The 21,731-nt window shown below is 34.7% G+C and overlaps 1 protein-coding gene across 1 annotated transcript in view; it reads left to right on the forward strand.

The window, feature by feature from the left end:
* VIPR1 (vasoactive intestinal peptide receptor 1) overlaps nucleotides 1-21,731 on the forward strand; it is a 576,370-nt gene that overhangs the window by 504,620 nt on the left and 50,019 nt on the right. The window contains exon 7 of the mRNA XM_053713746.1: nucleotides 15,353-15,506. Within this exon, the coding sequence (XP_053569721.1) occupies nucleotides 15,353-15,506 (154 nt within the window). The remainder of the gene's footprint in view (nucleotides 1-15,352; nucleotides 15,507-21,731) is intronic.

Here is a 21,731-nt window from a genome sequence, read left to right on the forward strand (position 1 = left end):
CTAATTATATTAGGGTTAATATAGTTAATATCGTTATTATATTATATATATATTAAGTATAATAACCCTATCTCTAAATCTAACATCCCTAACTAAATTCTTATTAAAATAAATCTAATTAATATTAATATTATTAATTAAAATATTCCTATTTAAATCTAAATACTTAATAATTAAATTGTAGCTATTTTAGGGTTTATATTTATTTTACTGGTAACTTGGAATTTATTTTAACTAGGTACAATAGCTATTAAATAGTTAATAACTATTTAATAGCTACCTAGTTAAAATAATTATCAGTTTACCTGTAAAATAAATCCTAACCTAAGTTACAAATACTTATGATAAAACAACTAAAAATGTATGCACTGGTGGTAGATAATACTTCACATAAAAATCAGATACCCCAAGTCATCTGAATAAATAGTTTTAGTTATGATTGTCTTATATGTGTGTGCCTGTGTGCAAACACTGGCTTAATATCTACCAAATGACAATGGTCTTAGTAGTATTTGTGTTTATGTGTCTATGTTTATATAAAAAATGTATAGAAAAAAAAGTTTTTTAGTTTTTAAAGAATTTTCTTAGAATAATATCATTAAGTTCTAATTAAAAAAAAAAAAAAAAATAATAATAATAATAATAAAAAAATATACAAAGATTATTGGTTAAAAATAATATTCTTTTATTAGAATCAAATATAAAACAGTCAGCCAAAATTGCCTAATCTTAAAGTGGTTATGTGAGAAGGTTGATACTAAACAAATGTTTTGAGGTGTAGCTAAAATTAGTATACGATATATGTGTGTAAAAACAGTGTATAAAATTAGCAAGTTCAGTATATACCTTGGTAGGTATTTAAAAATACTTTTTGTAAAAGATTTGGCTTTTCGCTCATAAAATGCACCAAAGGTAGAAAATAGGGTATAATTAGTAGAAACACAGTTGTTAGAGATCGTTGTTAAAGACAACTATTGACACCTGGTTCAACAATAGGTGTTTATTTTCAGCCTTTATGAAATAAGTCTTTTTGTGATATGACCAAAAGTTTTAGGCTAGGTGTTTAAGCCGTTTTCTGTATGTCACAGTAATTATATCAAAATAGTTTTTGGACACTTAGCTTGTCTTTTGCGGTATTATTAATCAACAGACTTTGAATAAGGTACCTTATTTGCAGTTTCAAGTCATATAAGAAGGTTCTTGCATGTCCAAATGAGGTATAGATGAGAAACTTTCTTTGTCCTTTCAAAGTTTCTAGGAGCGCTTGTTGCAGCGTGTATGTCTCCTGTGAAAGTTGCCTCTGTCACTTCCTTGTCCGGTCTTGACACGCCCACCAAATGCGAGATTGACAGATAGGTAAAGAACAGGGTTTCTCCAATGCGGTGTGAGTAGTCTGTATCCAAGGTGATCAGTTAGCAGTCTGTATCCAAAGCAACGCGTTTCAGCTCCAAAGGGCCTTTCTCAAGCTTCTGTCAGACCTGCTTAGAATCTTATCTTTTATACCTTTGTTCCTGATTGAGTAAATTGTTTAATTGTTTTATTGAAGCATTGTCAAAGCCAATATCATTTCTGTGTGTGGTTTCCAATATGCTTAAAAGCCGCTATAGAGTATTCATGTATTCTTATTAGAAAAAAATAATAAAATAAATAAACAACTAAATAAATAATTTTAGTAAAAAACTGGAATAGTTCTCTTTTTTCCTTTGTTGAAAAGATATTTTTTATATTTATATTGGTACTATGCTGTGTTTGGTTTCAATATGTTTAAAAGCCACTTAAGATTAAATAAATAATTGTAGTGAAACTGGAATAGAATCGGACTAGCTTGACTAGTCTTGAGAAAGGCCCAAGCTGTGGGCCGAAACGCGTTGACAACTATATGGTGAGCTATATTTCGTGATTTATCTACACTTTAACAGTATTATACTATGTTATTTTTTTTCTCTATCCTTAGGTTTTGAGGATTTCCCAGCTTTTATATTGTTATTTTTGTTTTTTATTTTTTGCCTTGATACAGAGGCTTTTGAACTGTTTTTTACTATTTTTATCTGGAGTATTAGGACTCTTTGGAGGATAAGGAACGTTTATTGGAATAACTTACCTTCAGTATTACTTTTGGATACACTTTTCTATCAGGATTGCCATAACGTCATTACTATCCTATTTTTTATGGACATTTATGTGATTACACGCTGTATCTTATATTTTATATCTGTGACACTTTGTAATATACTGTTCACGCTTTTATAATTATCCACTCACTCTAATTTTTTACATCATTCAGATATTCACTATTTTGCTTCCTTCTGATAGATTTTTATTTATTTTTTCTCCACCACACATCGTTTGTTATGTGATTTGTAACACACTATTTTTATGTTATCATTTTTGAGATCTCGTTTTTTACACTAGATTGTGTACACACTAGTCTATTATGTTTTGATCACACTTTTTGATCATTTTTTCCTCACTGTGTCTCGATTCACATATGATTTATCGTTACTCAGCTGCATTTTAATTTACCTAAGACCGCATTTCCCATATTGGTGGACACTATCCCACAAATCTGTTTAACCAATGTTTGTTTAACTAATGTTTGTATAACCATATGAAGCAGAGGGTAGTCTAGTTTAACAACTTCTACCAATCTTTGTATACCATCTTGGGGACATTTTGTCCTTGGAGGGATATATCCCCCTTTGAATTCTATGGGTAACTATTTTAAATTGTTTTTATACATTTTTATGTACCATGGATCCATGTCTTTAGATTTAATTTGTGTTTGTAATAAATTGTATCGTATCTTTTATATCTATCTACAATTGTCTTACTATCATATTAGCCTCTGTGGCCTACCATAGGTACTCAGCCCGCACAAAGGGTTGCATTTATTTTATTTATTTTAGTGTGAAAACAATTCTCACACACACACACCAGACCTTGACTTCACTGGCGCTCCTCTCTATACCTCTCTTTCTACTAATTATACCCTATTTTCTACCTTTGGTGCATTTTATGAGCGAAAAGCCAAATCTTTTACAAAAAGTATTTTTAAATACCTACCAAGGTATATACTGGACTTGCTAATTTTATACACTGTTTTTACACACATATATCGTATACTAATTTTAGCTACACCTCAAAACATTTGGTTGGTACCAACCTTCTCACATAACCACTTTAAGATTAGGCAATTTTGGCTGACTGTTTTATATTTGATTCTAATAAAAGAATATTATTTTTAACCAATAATCTTTGTATATTTTTTTATTATTATTATTATTATTATTATTTTATATATTATTTTGAATTAGAACTTAATGATATTATTCTAAGAAAATTCTTTAAAAACTAAAAAACTTTTTTTTCTATACATTTTTTATATAAACATAGACGTATAAACACAAATACTACTAAGACCATTGTCATTTGGTAGATATTAAGCCAGTGTTTGCACACAGGCGCACACATATAAGACAATCATAACTAAAACTAAGTTACAAATACACCTACACTATCAATAAATTAAATAAACTACAAATATCTAAACTAAAATACAATTAAATAAACTAAACTAAATTACAAAAAATAAAAAAAGATTACAAGAATTTTAAGCTAATTACACCTATTCTAAGCCCCCTAATAAAATAACAAAGCCCCCCAAAATAAAAAAAATTCCCTACCCTAATCTAAATTAAAAAAGTTAACAGCTCTATTACCTTACCAGCCCTTAAAAGGGCTTTTTGCGGGGCATGCCCCAAAGAAATCAGCTCTTTTGCCTGTAAAAAAAAACACAATACCACCCCCCAACATTACAACCCACCATCCACATACCCCTACTCTAACCCAAACCCCCCTTAAATAAACCTAACACTACCCCCTGAAGATCTCCCTACCTTTTCTTCACCCAGCCGGGCCAAACTCTTCATCCGATCCAGGCGATGTCTTCAATCAAGCGGCAAAGAAGAAGTCTTCCATCTGGGCGATGTCTTCAATCAAGCGGCAGAGCAGAAGTCTTCCATCCGGGCTATGTCTTCAATCAAGCGGCATCTTCAATCTTCTTTCTTTGGCGGCTGTATAGGGGGATTAGATTAGGGGTTAATACATTTAATATAGCTGGCAGCGGTGTAGGGGGATTAGATTAGGGGTTAATGTATTTAATATAGGTGGCAGCGGTGTAGGGGGATTAGATTAGGCGGTAATACATTTATTATAGGTGGCGGTGGTGTAGGGGGATTTAGATTGGATGCAAAAGAGCTGATTACTTTGTGACAATGCCCCGCAAAAAGCCCTTTTAAGGGCTGGTAAAAGAGTTGATTTCTTAGGGGCATGCCCCGCAAAAAGCCCTTTTAAGGGCTGGTAATAGAGGTGATTACTTTAGGGGGATTAGATTAGGGGTTAATGTATTTAATATAGCTGGCGGCGGTGTAGGGGGATCAGATTAGGGGTTAATAATTTAATATAGCTGGCGGCGGGGTAGGGGGATTAGATTAGGGGTTAATAATTTTAATATAGCTGGCGGCGGGGTAGGAGCTCACATTAGGGGGTAGTTTAATGTAGCTGGCGGCGGTGTAAGGGGCTCACATTAGGGGGTAGTTTAATGTAGCTGGCGGTGGTGTAAGGGGCTCACATTATAGGGTAGTTTAATGTAGCTGGCGGTGGGGTAGGAGCTCACATTAGGGGGTATGTAATGTAGCTGGCGACGGTGTCGGGGGATCACATTATGGGGTTATACTTTTAATGTAGGTGGCGGCGGGGTCCGGGAGCGACAGTTTAGGGTTTAAATACTTTATTAGGGATTGCGGCGGGGGATCGCGGTTGACAGGTAGATAGACATTGCGCATGCGTTAGGTGTTATGTTTTATTTAGCAGTTCACGGTTGACAGGTAGATAGACATTGTGCATGCGTTAGGTGTTAGGTTTTATTTGGCAGGTAGTTTAGGGAGTTACAGGGCTCTAATAGACAGCGTAAGGCTTGCTACGCCTGCAATTTGTGGTGAGGTGAAAATGGAGTAAGATTTCTCTATTTTCGCCATGTAAGTCCTTACGCTGTATATTGGAAACCAAACTGCGCGGGTTTGGTATACCTGTCTATGGCCCAAAAAACTACGGGCGAAGGCAGAAATATACGAGCGTAACTTCTAGGTTACGCCGTATATAGTATACCAAACCCACGCAAATTTGTTTGTGACTAAAGGGATAATAACAAACTGAGGATATAGGTTTCTATTGCAGTTCAAATATTACATTTTATTAAGTTGTGAAATGTTAGGGTACTAAATTATCAACACTAAAAAAGACAAAATGGGTTTTCAAGAGTCCATCACTGAAAATAGTAAAGAACAGAACATCTACAAAAATCCACTTGAAGAGTATCATCTGATGGATCTAACGCTATCATTGACAGTGACTTAAAACCCCCCCACAATAATTGGGTTTTCTAATGTTTTTCAAATACAGGGAGTGCAGAATTATTAGGCAAATGAGTATTTTGACCACATCATCCTCTTTATGCATGTTGTCTTACTCCAAGCTGTATAGGCTCGAAAGCCTACTATCAATTAAGCATATTAGGTGATATGCATCTCTGTAATGAGAAGGGGTGTGGTCTAATGATATCAACACCCTATATCAGGTGTGCATAATTATTAGGCAACTTCCTTTCCTTTGGCAAAATGGGTCAAAAGAAGGAATTGACAGGCTCAGAAAAGTTAAAAATAGTGAGATATCTTGCTGAGGGATGCAGCACTCTTAAAATTGCAAAGCTTCTGAAGCGTGATCATCGAACAATCAAGCGTTTCATTCAAAATAGTCAACAGGGTCGCAAGAAGCGTGTGGAAAAACCAAGGCGCAAAATAACTGCCCATGAACTGAGAAAAGTCAAGTGTGCAGCTGCCAAGATGCCACTTGCCACCAGTTTGGCCATATTTCAGAGCTGCAACATCACTGGAGTGCCCAAAAGCACAAGGTGTGCAATACTCAGAGACATGGCCAAGGTAAGAAAGGCTGAAAGACGACCACCACTGAACAAGACACACAAGCTGAAACGTCAAGACTGAGCCAAGAAATATCTCAAGACTGATTTTTCTAAGGTTTTATGGACTGATGAAATGAGAGTGAGTCTTGATTGGCCAGATGGATGGGCCCGTGGCTGGATTGGTAAAGGGCAGAGAGCTCCAGTCCGACTCAGACGCCAGCAAGGTGGAGGTGGAGTACTGGTTTGTGCTGGTATCATCAAAGATGAGCTTGTGGGGCCTTTTCGGGTTGAGGATGGAGTCAAGCTCAACTCCCAGTCCTACTGCCAGTTTCTGGAAGACACCTTCTTCAAGCAGTGGTACAGGAAGAAGTCTGCATCCTTCAAGAAAAACATGATTTTCATGCAGGAGAATGCTCCATCACACGCGTCCAAGTACTCCACAGCTTGGCTGGCAAGAAAGGGTATAAAAGAAGAAAATCTAATGACATGGCCTCCTTGTTCACCTGATCTGAACCCCATTGAGAACCTGTGGTCCATCATCAAATGTGAGATTTACAAGGAGGGAAAACAGTACACCTCTCTGAACAGTGTCTGGGAGGCTGTGATTGCTGCTGCACGCAATGTTGATGGTGAACAGATCAAAACACTGACAGAATCCATGGATGGCAGGCTTTTGAGTGTCCTTGCAAAGAAAGGTGGCTATATTGGTCACTGATTTGTTTTTGTTTTGTTTTTTTAATGTCAGAAATGTATATTTGTGAATGTTGAGATGTTATATTGGTTTCACTGGTAAAAATACATAATTGAAATGGGTATATATTTGTTTTTTGTTAAGTTGCCTAATAATTATGCACAGTAATAGTCACCTGCACACACAGATATCCCCCTAAAATAGCTAAAACTAAAAACAAACTAAAAACTACTTCCAAAAATATTCAGCTTTGATATTAATGAGTTTTTTGGGTTCATTGAGAACATGGTTGTTGTTCAATAATAAAATTAATACTCAAAAATACAACTTGCCTAATAATTCTGCACTCCCTGTAGTGTGAGATTTAGAAACCCTATAAAAATCCATGCAATAGACTTTGTATTGCTCTTATAATGGAAAGAATAGTATGGATAGACCTGACCACGGTTAGATATATAACATTCCCCTACATGTCAGACTAATATAGTTGATTTCTTTCTCTATGCAATTATAGTGATTGATATTAAATTGTTCATAAATTAAATTGCCTTGGACTAGAATTAGGAATAGTATAAGGAATATAAAGGTGCAAAAAAAATAATCTGTTGGAGCACTTTATTATTGAACTAATGCTTGTATATAACTGTGTTTAACCTCTGCAAAAAGTTAAAACCAGATCCAGATCAGCAATGCACCACTGAGAGCTAGCTGAAAATATCTCACAAGGCAATAACAATAAACCAATGTCTGACGCCACCAATCACCAGCTAGCTCCCAGCAGTAAAATATATTTACATATACACTGTGTGCAGAATTATTAGGCAAATGAGTATTTTGACCACATCATCCTCTTTATGCATGTTGTCTTACTCCAAGCTGTATAGGCTCGAAAGCCTGCTACCAATTAAGCATATTAGGTGATGTGCATCTCTGTAATGAGAAGGGGTGTGGTCTAATGACATCAACACCCTATATCAGGTGTGCATAATTATTAGGCAACTTCCTTTCCTTTGGCAAAATGGGTCAAAAGAAGGACTTGACAGGCTCAGAAAAGTTAAAAATAGTGAGATATCTTGCAGAGGGATGCAGCACTCTTAAAATTGCAAAGCTTCTGAAGCGTGATCATCGAACAATCAAGCGTTTCATTCAAAATAGTCAACAGGGTCGCAAGAAGCGTAAGGAAAAACCAAGGCGCAAAATAACTGCCCATGAACTGAGAAAAGTCAAGCGTGCAGCTGCCAAGATGCCACTTGCCACCAGTTTGGCCATATTTCAGAGCTGCAACATCACTGGAGGGCCCAAAAGCACAAGGTGTGCAATACTCAGAGACATGGCCAAGGTAAGAAAGGCTGAAAGACGACCACCACTGAACAAGACACACAAGCTAAAACGTCAAGACTGAGCCAAGAAATATCTCAAGACTGATTTTTCTAAGGTTTTATGGACTGATGAAATGAGAGTGAGTCTTGATGGGCCAGATGGATGGGCCCATGGCTGGATTGGTAAAGGGCAGAGAGCTCCAATCCGACTCAGACGCCAGCAAGGTGGAGGTGGAGTACTGGTTTGGGCTGGTATCATCAAAGATGAGCTTGTGGGGCCTTTTCGGGTTGAGGATGGAGTCAAGCTCAACTCCCAGTCCTACTGCCAGTTTCTGGAAGACACCTTCTTCAAGCAGTGGTACAGGAAGAAGTCTACATCCTTCAAGAAAAACATGATTTTCATGCAGGACAATGCTCCATCACACACGTCCAAGTACTCCACAGCGTGGCTGGCAAGTAAGGGTATAAAAGAAGAAAATCTAATGACATGGCCTCCTTGTTCACCTGATCTGAACCCCATTGAGAACCTGTGGTCCATCATCAAATGTGAGACTTACAAGGAGGGAAAACAGTACACCTCTCTGAACAGTGTCTGGGAGGCTGTGGTTGCTGCTGCACGCAATGTTGATGGTGAACAGATCAAAACACTGACAGAATCCATGGATGGCAGGCTTTTGAGTGTCCTTGCAAAGAAAGGTGGCTATATTGTCACTGATTTGTTTTTGTTTTGTTTTTGAATGTCAGAAATGTATATTTGTGAATGTTGAGATGTTATATTGGTTTCACTGGTAAAAATAAATAATTGAAATGTGTATATATTTGTTTTTTGTTAAGTTGCCTAATAATTATGTACAGTAATAGTCACCTGCACACACAGATATCCCTCTAAAATAGCTATAACTAAAAACAAACTAAAAACTACTTCCAAAACTATTCAGCTTTGATATTAATGAGTTTTTTGGGTTCATTGAGAACATGGTTGTTGTTCAATAATAAAATTAATCCTCAAAAATACAACTTGCCTAATAATTCTGCACTCCCTGTACTTTTTCAACAGAAGATACCAAGGTAACAAAAATTTAAAATGGAAGTGAATTTTAAAATGTGTTAAAATTACATATTCTATCTGAATAAGGCAACTTTGACTTTCCTCTCCATTTAAGTGGGTAGAATAATTGCTTAAAGGGACATTAAACACTTACTACATGCTAGATAGAATGATGCATTCAAAGAAAAGATAAGTCCATGAGTAACATGTATATGTATTTTTTAAAGTTTCATTAGTTGTTTAAAAAGTGACAAAATAAGTGTAACGTTTTAGTATCTATAAAACACTGGGAGCTGCCATGTTGTAACTTGTGTTACCTTCTCTGCTGTGGCCAATTAGGGTCAGTTATAAATAGGTCACTAGAGTGTGCAGCCAATGGTTGTGCTGGATTTAACAGTGTTCTGCACTTCCATTTCTAACAGGAACTGAAAGCTCACAATTTCAGAATGGAATTACAGGCAAAGAGGACAAAATAAATAATGAAAGTATATTGCAGAGTTGTTTCATTATATACAATTTATCATTTTATATTACCATCTCAAAGTGTTTAATGTCCCTTTAAGGATATACATGAGTGTTTAATTAATGGAGTGCATTCAGGGAAAGTGGCAGAAAATAGTGGTGTTATTTTGCCTAATGTATTTATCAGTAAAATTGGTAGTGGATTTCAGAGGAACATATGTCTTTTTTTTTTGCGTGCAATACAAAAATTTATAACATAATTGATTTTAAACACCTTGATATTATAATTTTAAAATATTTAGGACCAGATTATAAGTGGAGCGCTATTTAGTGTTTTGCTTGCGCACTACCTGCACTAGAAGTAAACTTTTTGCCTGCAAAAAGCTGAAAGAATATCACACATGCGATAACCTATTCCGCCAAAGAAGTCAATTGAGAAAAAAGTGGAACATTTAACATCCCATTCGTGTGCTAACCCGAATGTATATTCTCAAGTGCGCTAACCCGACATAAAAATATAATATTTCACGTTTTAATGTTCTTAACATAGCAGAATATGTTCTATTTATTCATAAATACATATTTATATTTATGTATATATATGATTATATATAGGTATAGTTATATACAGATATATATATAGGAATATCTTTTTATAAATACATAGAACATATTCTGCTATTCACAGAACATTGAAATGTGATACATTATCAGTAAATACATAGTTAAAACATTTTAAAAAAAATGAATATTGCATAAATATGCTTTAACATTTTTTCCACATACTTGATTGCAAAGGGCTCCAATGCACTTATATATATGTTTATATATGTGTACATATTTATTTATGTGTTTATTTGTGTATATATGTCTGTAAATACATACAAACATATACATACAGAAATACATATGTATATGTATATAGACACACATATATACAGTATATATATATATATATATATATATATATATCCATATTTAGACATGTATATGTATGTATCTCTATGATAAAGACCTTTGCAGCCCTTTTTTTCCTAACACCAGAGATCGCATATCTTTGAGCTTTTATAACTTTTTTGGGCAGTATTTTTTTAAATAATTTTGATTAGATACTGTTATTATTAGTGTAAATGTGCTATGTAATGTATTATTGATGTGTTTTGTGCAACTTTTTAGTTTTGCGAAACAGTTAACCACAGCCCTGAGGTTGCGGTAATCATTGTAGCGTAAATTGCGATTGCGCTCACTAGATCATACATTTTACAATTTCTAAAGTATATTACTCATTTATCTAGCATGTTTTATGAGACTATAATATAATTGATAATAATAGAGTCATGCATGATACTTACACAAAGTCAAACAGATAGAGGGATAGAGATAGCTAAAAACAGTTGTGTTTGCAAATCTTCTTTATACATATGCAAAAAGCCTTTCTGCATTATAGTGGCCATATTTCTGGTTACCATTCTTTTGTTCATGCCTTTAAAGGGACACTCAGGCCAAATTAAACCTTAATGATTCAGATAGAGCATGCAATTATAAACACCTTTCCAATTTACTTTCATAAAAATAATGTGCACAGTCTTTTTATATTTAGACTTTAAAAAGGTCCTACTGAGCATGTGCAAACATTCACAGAATATACATTTATGCATTTGTGTTTGGCTGATGGCTGTCACATGGTACAGGGGGAGTGGCAATAGACATAACTTTGAAATTTGTCAGAAAAAAATCTAATATTCATTTGAAGTTCAGACTAAATGCTATTGTATTGTTTTTTATCATGAATTTGTTGATTTAGAAAATCTATTGTATTAACTGGTCCTTTAGATGTACCTATGGTGTGATATTTGTAGTTTTAATTAATTTCTAGAAATTGGAGCACATTAAGAAAATGTTTTTCAAAGAGAAAATGTACACATCAGATTTAAGTTAATATCTGATCAGAGACCGTTTATTTCCAGCAAATAGACACCGATTATAAAATGTGCCTTGACTTTAGAAAACCTGATTTATTCTCTGCGTCCTACGATAAGAAATATAATCAGTCTTGTTCTCTACCGTGGAACTTTACTCGTTTGATTCTTTCTATGAGATTAAAGATTGGGATATGATAAATGTTCTCAGACATGTTTCTTCTTCCGAAAGCATTCAGTGCGTGTCTTCTTGTCATCTGTGATTGAGAATGTAATGTCTGCCAATAGCATCTCAAGTTATCGAATTGTATGATTAGTCTATAAACTTTTGTGCTAGTCAGACATTAGTTTTATTTCCAAATAAACAGCTCTGATTTTCCTTTAAAATTCTCCAACGGAATTATTTTATCAAGTGTATCCATAAATCATATTCTTTTCATTTATCAAGCTGTAACTGTAAAACAATTGCTTTTGTAAATATGCCATTTGAAAACATTGATCAAAGTCGAAGGTTCACTTGAGGAGAAATAATATATAAAACAAACCAGCTTGCGGTTCTTTATTTACTATGTCATAAATAAAATCACTAAAAAATTATAAATTGACTTAGAAATTAGAAAAGCGCTGCCTCAACCTTTACGCGTCAAGGCCCTTCTCACCTTCTTAAACTTCTAGCACTAATTCTCACAGTACCACATTTAATTCTTTGCTCAATGCGTCTATGGCTTACTTTAAATTCGAAACAAGCTTTGGCCATTCTAATTCTCAGTATATCAACTGCTGATCACACCTGTCTAGGGAAATATTGCACTTTTTCTTTCTGCTTTTTACTATTAAATTGGAAAAAAATCTCCTATGTTTTCTTGAATGCAATTCGCTCATCTTTACCTGTGAACTCTGCCTTTCTACTGTTCTACTGAGTACTAAAAGTCATAATAAATTATCTTCACTCAGCAAAATAAAGTTGTTAAAGGGACACTTAAGTCAAAATAAACTTTTATGATTCAAACAGAGCATGCAGTTTTAAGACACTTTCCAATGTATTTCCATTATTAAATTTATCACACTATTTTTATATTCACGCTTTCTGGGGTACAAGATACTACTGAGCATGTGCAGAAGCTCACAGGGTATACGTATACTACTCTGTGATTGGCTTATGTCTGTCACATAATACAAGGGGACAGAAAATGGGGGGGAAAAATTGTCAGAAAAAAAATCTACTGCTTATTTATAATTAGTAGGTGATAAAACATTGCTTTTTTTTATTATGCACTTGTTAATTATGTAATTATATTGCATTGAGTGGTCCTTTAATCAATGCTTTTTTATTCATTGGTAAAATTAGTACCATTTTTGTGTATTTAATACAATGTGCAATCACCCTTATTATGAAGTTTCATATTAAATGAATTGAATTTATATAGAATACTGTCTAGGAACTTAGTATCATAAGGATTTTTGAATGGGAATAGTTTATTGGCAATGCAGTGGTGTATGCCAGAAAATATCTTTATATGCCAAAATATTCTAACCCAGAGGATACTGTATAAGAACAGTTAGTTATATTATAAAATGCTATTAACGAGGCAACATGATTGCACGCATTTTTATCTTTATTTTGAGTTAATTAGCAAGTAGAGATGTTTTGGCATCATCTCAAACAATCTAATCTGTATATTACTGAGCTGTTCTTTTTTTTTATTGTATCATAATCGACGATTCACGGTAGCATAAGTGAGCGTAAAGGATATCCCTGAAGGATAAAAAAAGGTCAGCTCTTTAATTAGTTAAGGCAGGAAATCCTTTTGTTTTGAGTATATGATCTTGAAGCAATTTATTATGGGTTCCAGGAATCTCTTATGTGATGTAAGTTACACACACTGAGTTATGCAGTATCCTCTTCTGACGCAAAACAGATAAACGTCAGAGATGGTAGTTTGTATCTGAGTGTAAATCCAAAGGTTAGAATGTATCTTACAGTTGTTTTTTTTTTTCTTGCTCACTAACCCAGAATAATATTCCATACATAATGCAAGATTAAAGGGACATGAAACCCAAACATTTTATTTCATGATTCAGCTAGAACATGCAACTTTAGGCAACTTTCTAATTTACTAGTTTTCTCAGATTTGTCTCATTTTATCTTTTTTTAAAAGCAAGGACATAATCTCAGGAGCATGCACGTGCCTGAAGCACTATATGGAGGCAGTTTTGCTAGAATGTTATCCATTTGCAACACTAGATGACAGCACTATTTCCTGTCATGTAGTGCTTTAGACACCAACCTAGGTTTCTCTTCAACAAAGAATACCATGAATATGAAGCAAATTTGATAATAGAAGTAAATTGGAAACTTTTTTAAAAAATTGTATGCTCTGTCTGAATCACAGAAGAAGATTTTTGGGGTTCATATTCCTTTAAGGAGACAGGAAATTATTTGCATGTAATTGGAACCTTTATTTCCAATAACTGATATTTAGCTTTTTTTTTTTTTTTTTTTTTTTAAATAAAAAATGCAAGTTTTGTTCAGTGAATGTGGGGATATTTTAACTACCTATTGAAATTTATGTTTTCTTAATCTTTTTGACACCTTCCAATATTTTACTTAAACCTAACTAAAAAACACCAAAAAAAGTGTCAAGGATGTGTCTGGGCAGTGTTCCTAGCTGCTGGCATATCCAGGTGCTGCTAAGGTGAACAATAATCAGCTGATTATTTAATGAATCCTACAGTCCATGTGTACTGTGTACTCTATTTTTTTTCACTGTTATATACAAGTCTGCTGACTTTACCAGAGGGTATATAGACCTGGACTATTGAGATATGCAAACTAGTACTGTAATAACCAGAGATTATATTTTTAACATTTTTAAAAAAATTCCAATTTACATCTGTTATCTAATTTGTTAAAGTTGAAGAGCAGCAATGCACTACTGGGAGATAATACTGATTGGTGGTTGCACATATATGTCTCTTATAATTAACTCATATTATGGGGCCGATTTACTAATGTGCGGGCGGACACCGCACATCGATAAATGTATCATTGAACAAGCATTTCTTGTGAAATGCTTCTGCAATGCCGCCCCCTGCACATTCGCGGCTAATCGGCCGCTAACAGGGGGTGTCAATCAACCCGATTGGGCTAATTGCTGTCCGCCGCCTCGACCCCAATGTGTTCAGCTAGCTCCCAATTGTGCTTTGCTGCTGGTCGAAGAGAAAGAATCAAATTTGATAAAATAAGTAAATTAGAAAGTTTTTAAAATGAAAAGTTTAATTTTGACTTACTTTATACCTTTAAAATAGTAGTTATATAGTTATATATAAATACAATATTAGAAATATAAGGGATGCCTCATAGTAAAATACACAACTCTCAGGCTTTTCTATAATCCTATGAAGGACCACATATCACTAATGGATATGTTTATATTATCTTGCCTGTGCAGTGCTTTACATTATTCTGTGAATGTTTTAAATGAACATGAAACCCAACATTTTTCTTTCATGATTCACATAGAGAATACAATCTATAAAAAGTTTCCAATTTTCTTCAATGATCAAATTTGTTTTGTTCTATTTTTATTCTTTATTGAAGAGATATTCATATTGTGTACACAGGTCTCAAACACTACATGCCAGGAAATATTGCTGCCATCTAGTGCCCTTGCTAATATATAGTATTGTTGCACACTTCTAAACTTACCTTCCTGCTTTTCAACAAAGGATAACAAGAAATCAAAGACAAATTGTTAATAGAGGTAAATTGCAAAGTGTTTAAAATGGTATACTCTATCTGAATCAGAAGAAAAGGATTGAGTTTCATGTCCCTTTAAACTTGGTACTAAAAGATATGTGTTCTTTTTTTATTATTAAAATGTAAACTTTTAGAAATAAACCAATTTTTATTGTTTATGTTCCTTATCTGCTCAGGTTGGGTGCAAAGCTGCCATAGTGTTTTTCCAGTACTGTATCATGGCAAATTTCTTCTGGTTGTTGGTGGAAGGACTCTACCTTCATACGCTCTTGGTAATTTCCTTTTTTTCCGAAAGGAAATATTTCTGGTGGTACATCCTTATTGGCTGGGGTAAGTGTTTTGTATATATGTAAAAAAAAATATTGATGTCATTTATGTTACTATTTTATTCACAAACCAAAACTAAAATAGAGATACAACACGTTGTTTACTTCAGTTGTTTTTTAAAGGCAAAATTCCACCCTCCCCTTTTTTATTGGAGCTAATTTTGATTTGTTGCCACTACTGTTATTTTGTTAGTACAACTTGCTTTGTTATGCAGTATGGTATTTTATCACCTTTGTTGAGGCCAGTTAGGGATAAAGTAGGGTCTGCTCTGTGCACTTCTAGTTCTCTGAACTAGAAAGCTCACAATTTACAGAGTTAAAGGGACATTAAATCCAATTATTTTTTATTTATGCTTTAGAAATGATTCATTGCATTACAACAGGCCCACACACAAAATAAATGTTTAAGAAACATTTAAAACTTGTCAATTTGCTAGATGTTGCCATCCTGAGTCACTCTCATTGCAAAGCCTCTTGAATATTGCTCATTTTCTAACTGGACAGATGTAAATGAGTTCATGCCAATATCACCCAATCACGATGCATCATGTAGAAGTGTCAGCATTTTGCACTTGAGCCTCTCTAGGGGGATTGAAAAAATGACAGTTAAATTATAGAAAAGGAAATCAAATAAATGTGCAAAGTTTTTTTTTTTTAATTAGGTATAATTAAACATTCTATGGGGAATTAAATGTAATGCCCCTTTAAAATACAGGAAGTGGGATACATAATTATATTTTTCTAATCACAATTAAACAAGTCTATCATGTCACCACACACCCACAAACTCATTGTAACCCAGCTCCATTTTTTTATCTTAAAGGGACATTTAACACTTTGAGATGACAATATAAAATGATAAACCGTATATGTATAAAAAAGTCTGCAATATACTTTTATTATTTATTTTGTCCCCCTTTCCTGTAATGCTACTCTGAAATAGTGAGCATTTCAGTTCCAATTAGAAATGGAAGTGTAGAACACTCTTGTATTCCACACAGCCATTGACTGCACACTCTAGTGACCTATTTATAACTGTCCCTAATTGGCCACAACAGAGAAGGTAACCTAAGTTACAAAATGGCAGCTCACATTGTTTTATAGGCACTAAAACTTTACACTTATTTTGTTAATATTTAAACATCTAATGAAACTTTAAACAATACATCTACATATTATTCTCAGACTCAGATCTTTTCTTTCAATGCATCATTCTACCTAGCATTTTTTTTAGTGTTTAATGTCCCTTTAAAGGGACACTGAACCCAAATTTTTCTTTTGTGATTCAGATAGAGCATGACATTTTAAGCAACTTTCTAATTTACTCCTATTATCAAATTATCTTCATCTTGGTATCTTTATTTGAAATGCAAGGATGTAAGTTTAGATTTTTTTTTGTGAACAACCTGGGTTGTCCTTGCTGATTGGTGGATAAATTCACCCACCAATAAAAAAGTGCTATCCAGAGTTCTAAACCAAAAAAAAAAAAAAAGCTTAGATGCCTTCTTTTTCAAATAAAGATATTAAGAGAATGAATAAAAATTGATAATAGTAGTAAATTAGAAAGTTGCTTAAAATTGCATGCTCTATCTGAATCACAGAAGAAAAAAATTTGGGTTCAGTGTCCCTTTAAGGGTTACAGTAAATATATTGTGAGAGGCTTGAAGGGAACGATAATAGTACCTGTCTCTATCTTTTCCCCTCCTATATGTGTTTCCTTTTATGTATTAAAGGGACAGTCAACACCAGAATTGTTGTTATTTTAAAAGATAGATAATCCCTTAATTACCAATTCCCCAGTTTTGCATAACCAACACAGTTATAATTATACACGTTTTACCTCTGTAATTACCTTGTGTCTAAGCCTCAGCAGACTGCCCCCCAGTTCTTTGACAGTCTTGCATTTTAGCCAATCAGAGCTGTCTCCATGGTAAATTCACGTGCATGAGTTCAATGTTATCTATATGAAACACGTAAACTAATGCCCTCTAGTGGTGAAAAACTATCAAAATGCATTTAGATTAGAGGTGGCCTTCAAGGTCTAAGAAATTAGCATATGAACTTCCGAGGTTTAGCTTTCAACTAAGAATACCAAGAGAACAAAGCAAAATTGGTGATAAAAGTAAATTGGAAAGTTGTTTAAAATGACATGCCCTATTTGAAACATGAAAGTTTTTTTGGACTTGACTGTCCCTTTAAGGATGTATTTTTGTGTGATGTTAATAATCTTATATTATTACATAGTCTTCATTTTGTCTTGAGTATGTCACCTTGATTACATTTATTTTAAAAATGTGACCTTTTGCACAAGATATCCACAGTTCCTTAATAGTGATGTCCCGAACTGTTCGCCCGCGAACGGTTCACAGCGAACATAGGTTGTTCGCGTTCGCGTTTGTGGGCGAACACATGGCGATGTTCGATCCGCCCCTATGTGTCATCATTGTGGAAACTTTGACCCTTTATGTCACAGCCGCCTGACACATTAGAGCCAATCAACATCAGACACTCCCTCACAGACACTCCCAGCTACTCTGAATCCGCCATTTTAGACTCATAACGACCTTGCTTTTTTAATGAGAGGACGTGTTATGTTTTTGCTCCTGACATTAATAGGAAAAACATAGCTAGGATAGTGTATTTACAGTCCAGAAGGACTCCACTCATCTCTGCTGCAAGCACAGCACCCCAAAAAGCCCTTTTTAGGGCTATATTTCGTGCCGTTTTTTTTTTTTTTTTTTTTTTTTATTAGCATTTGCCTGGCTTTCAGCTGTGTGTTTAAGGCTCACAGCATATGCTGTGACTACTGCCACCACTGATATCTCCCTAACAACATTAGTTTAAATTTAACTAACCCAAAAATATAATTATTTTTCTAGTGTAATTTTGTTTCATTTTCTATCAGGCCAGTGTCACACAGCATATACTCTGGTTCATTGCTCTGTGCCAGCCAGCAGCCAGCAGTGTTAATATCCGTTTATAACATTATTTTTAATTTAAAAAAAAAAAAAAAAAAAAAATATGTTTCTAGTGTAATCTAATTACATTTACTATCATGACTGTGTCTGTCAGGCTCACTCAGCATTAATATACCTCTTTTTTTTCAGTCTTTTGGTTAATTGGTCTGTGCCAGGCAGCCACCCAGCACTCATATCTATTTTTCTTTCACCTTAATTTTAATATAAAAAAAAAAAAGTTTAAATTTGTTTGCTAGTGTAATCAAATCTAATTTTCTATCCGGCCTGTGTGTTTTGCTGACATAGAGAGCCTACTGTGTTTACTTGCTGCCCTCCCTAGTCTATGAGCCACGACTCATATGTGTTTAACCTTTTTTTTAATTTCCCCCCCAAAAAAATAATTTCAATCATTTTTCTAGTGTAATCTAATAGTATTTTCTATCAGGCATGTGTGTATCCGACATACATAGCCTACTGTTTTTAATAGCTGCCCTTCCAAGGCTATCAGCCACGACTCATATGTATGTGCTTAACCTTTTTCTTAAAATTTCCAAAAAAAAGTCTTTAAATCACTATGCTAGTGTAATCTAATTGTATTTTCTATCAGGCCTGTGTCTAACTGTCTATCTGACTTACACAGCATACTGTTGTTATAATTACTGCCCTACGTAGCAGCCAGCCAGTGCGACCACTCATAGAGTCATATGTGCATTGCACTTCTTAACATAATTTTAATATTAAAATCTAAAATTTTCAAATATTTTGCTAGTGTAATGTAACTTAATTTTCTATCAGTCCTGTGTTTTTGTCACTTACACAGCATACTGTGTTAAATTACTGCCCTACCTACCATCCACGACTCATATCTGCCAGCCTGTCTGCCAGGCCCAAGTAGCCAATTAGTGGCACCAATCACAATTCTTGTAACAGTAATAAAAATAAAAAAAAACATAATTTTTTGGACTGCAAATATTCAGTCTCCTAGGGCCATTGAATTTCATTTACCTCCTGCCTGCCACTGCCAGCCTTTTGTGCCAGGCCGTCTAGCCAACTATTTACACCAATCATAATTGTTGTCACAGTCAGACAGTATAGTTATTAATTTAAATAAAACATTTTTTTAGTGTTGATCTTAACCCTCAGTTTGTTCGTGCCTTTGAATTGCACTTTTCTACAGCCTTCCAAGCCTGTGTGCCAGGCCTACTTAAAAAATATTTACACCAATCATATTTGTTGTGACAGTATTCTAATAATTAAAAATTAAAATTTTTGGTAATAGTTGCTGTGATTTGAATCCTCAGTTTGCTGGTGCCATTGAATAGCACTTTCCTCCTGCCTTGCAGCCTGCTGTGAGCCAGGCCCACCTAGCCAATTGTTGTCAGCAATCATATTTCTGTTAACAGTATTGCAAAAATTATCAATCATCACTGTTTAGACTGTCTGTAATCAGTCTCCTAGTGTCCTTGAATTGCATCTCCTTCCTGCCTGCCATCCTTTTGTGCCAGGCCGTCTTGCCAACTATTTACACCAATCCTAATTTTTTGTCACAGTATAGTTACTAATTAAAATTAAAAAAATCTTTATTGTTGATGATCTTAACCCTCAGTTAAGATCGGTGTCGTATCAGCTATTAAACTAATAAGAACAGTACTACCAAAATACAGCCAATGAAGGGCCTTAGGAAGACTGAGCCAAGGTTGGATTGTAGTATTTGGTTAGGCTAATCATGATGGCCATGTAGACCACCATGTAGTAATAAGAACAGTACTACCAAAATACAGCCAATGAAGGGCCTTAGGAAGACTGAGCCAAGGTTGGATTGTAGTATTTGGTTAGGCTAATCATGATGGCCATGTAGACCACCACCACTGAAGTCCTGGAAGTAACAGGGATGATGAGATGAAAGTGCTAAGAATAGTACTACTTGAAACAACAGAGTTAGCCATGGGTGTTAATCCAAGACCGCTTGGATTTATTTTTGTATTGGGTGCAGCTAATCATGCAGGCCATATAGAGCTGACAACATTCAGTGTTGTATCAGCTATAAAAATAATAAGAACTGTACTATCAAAATACAGACAATGAAGGGCCTATGAAGACTGAGCAAAGGTTGGATTGTAGTATTTTGTTCGGCTAATCATGATGGCCATGTAGACCGCCCGTAACAGGGATGAAAGTGCTAAGAATAGTACTAATTGAAACAACAGAGTTAGCCATGGGTGTTAGTCTAAGACCACTCTGCTTTTTTGTGGGTTTGGGTGCAGCTAATCATGAAGAACAGATAGACCTGCCACCATTTGGTGTTGTTACAGGTATGAAAATGAAAAGAACAGTACTACATAACACAACCTACTTACCATGGGTCACAGAACATATGTTTGGTTGTTATATTTTGTAAGGGTAATCATGCAGGCCATATAGACCTCCACCGATAGGGTGAGTATGAGTAACAGCTATTAAAATGCGAAAGACATTACTAATTAACACAACATAGTTACCATGGGTCGCAGACCAAGAGCAGATGTCTTATTATTATATTTTGTATGGGTAATCATCCAGGCCGTATAGACCTCACCAAATAGGGGGAGTTACAGAGATTAAAGTGCTAAGAATGGTAGTACTTAAAACACAACCTCGTTAAAATAGGTAGCAGACCACATGTCTTATTATTATAATTTTTCAGGGTAATCTGGCAGGCCATATAGAACTCCCCCGATAGGGGGGGGAACAGGGATTAAAGTGCTAAGAAAAGTACTAATTGACACAAGCTAGTTGGGTCCAAGAACGCATGTTTGATTATTAGAATTTATTAGGGTAATTATATATCTAACAAATATATCTATTTCTCTTCTATCGATTCTATCTAACTATCAATCTATGTATATCTATCTATCTATCCTATCTATCACTATCAATCTATCTTCTGTCCGGGATGTTTTGAGACAGCCACTTTGGGAATGTTAGTTGATTTAGACCCATTATGGCTTAAAAGCAGACTCTGCTTCAACTATGTAATTTTCCATGGGAGTTTTGCCAGGGATCCCCCTCCAGCATGCGACAGTCCAGGTGTTAGTACCCTTGAAACAACTTTTTCATCACTATTGTGGCCAGAAAGAGTCCTTGTAGGTTTTAAAGTTCGCCTGCCTATTGAATTCAATGGCGGTTCGCGACATCACTATTCCTTAATAAACATTTTTACTTAAGGTTTTTTTATCTGAAAATTTTTGTCATCAATTTAAAAAAATCAGTTTATTGCTGTGGTAGAGGGTCTA

This window comes from Bombina bombina, chromosome 5, assembly GCF_027579735.1.
Source record: "Bombina bombina isolate aBomBom1 chromosome 5, aBomBom1.pri, whole genome shotgun sequence".
NCBI lineage: Eukaryota > Metazoa > Chordata > Amphibia > Anura > Bombinatoridae > Bombina > Bombina bombina.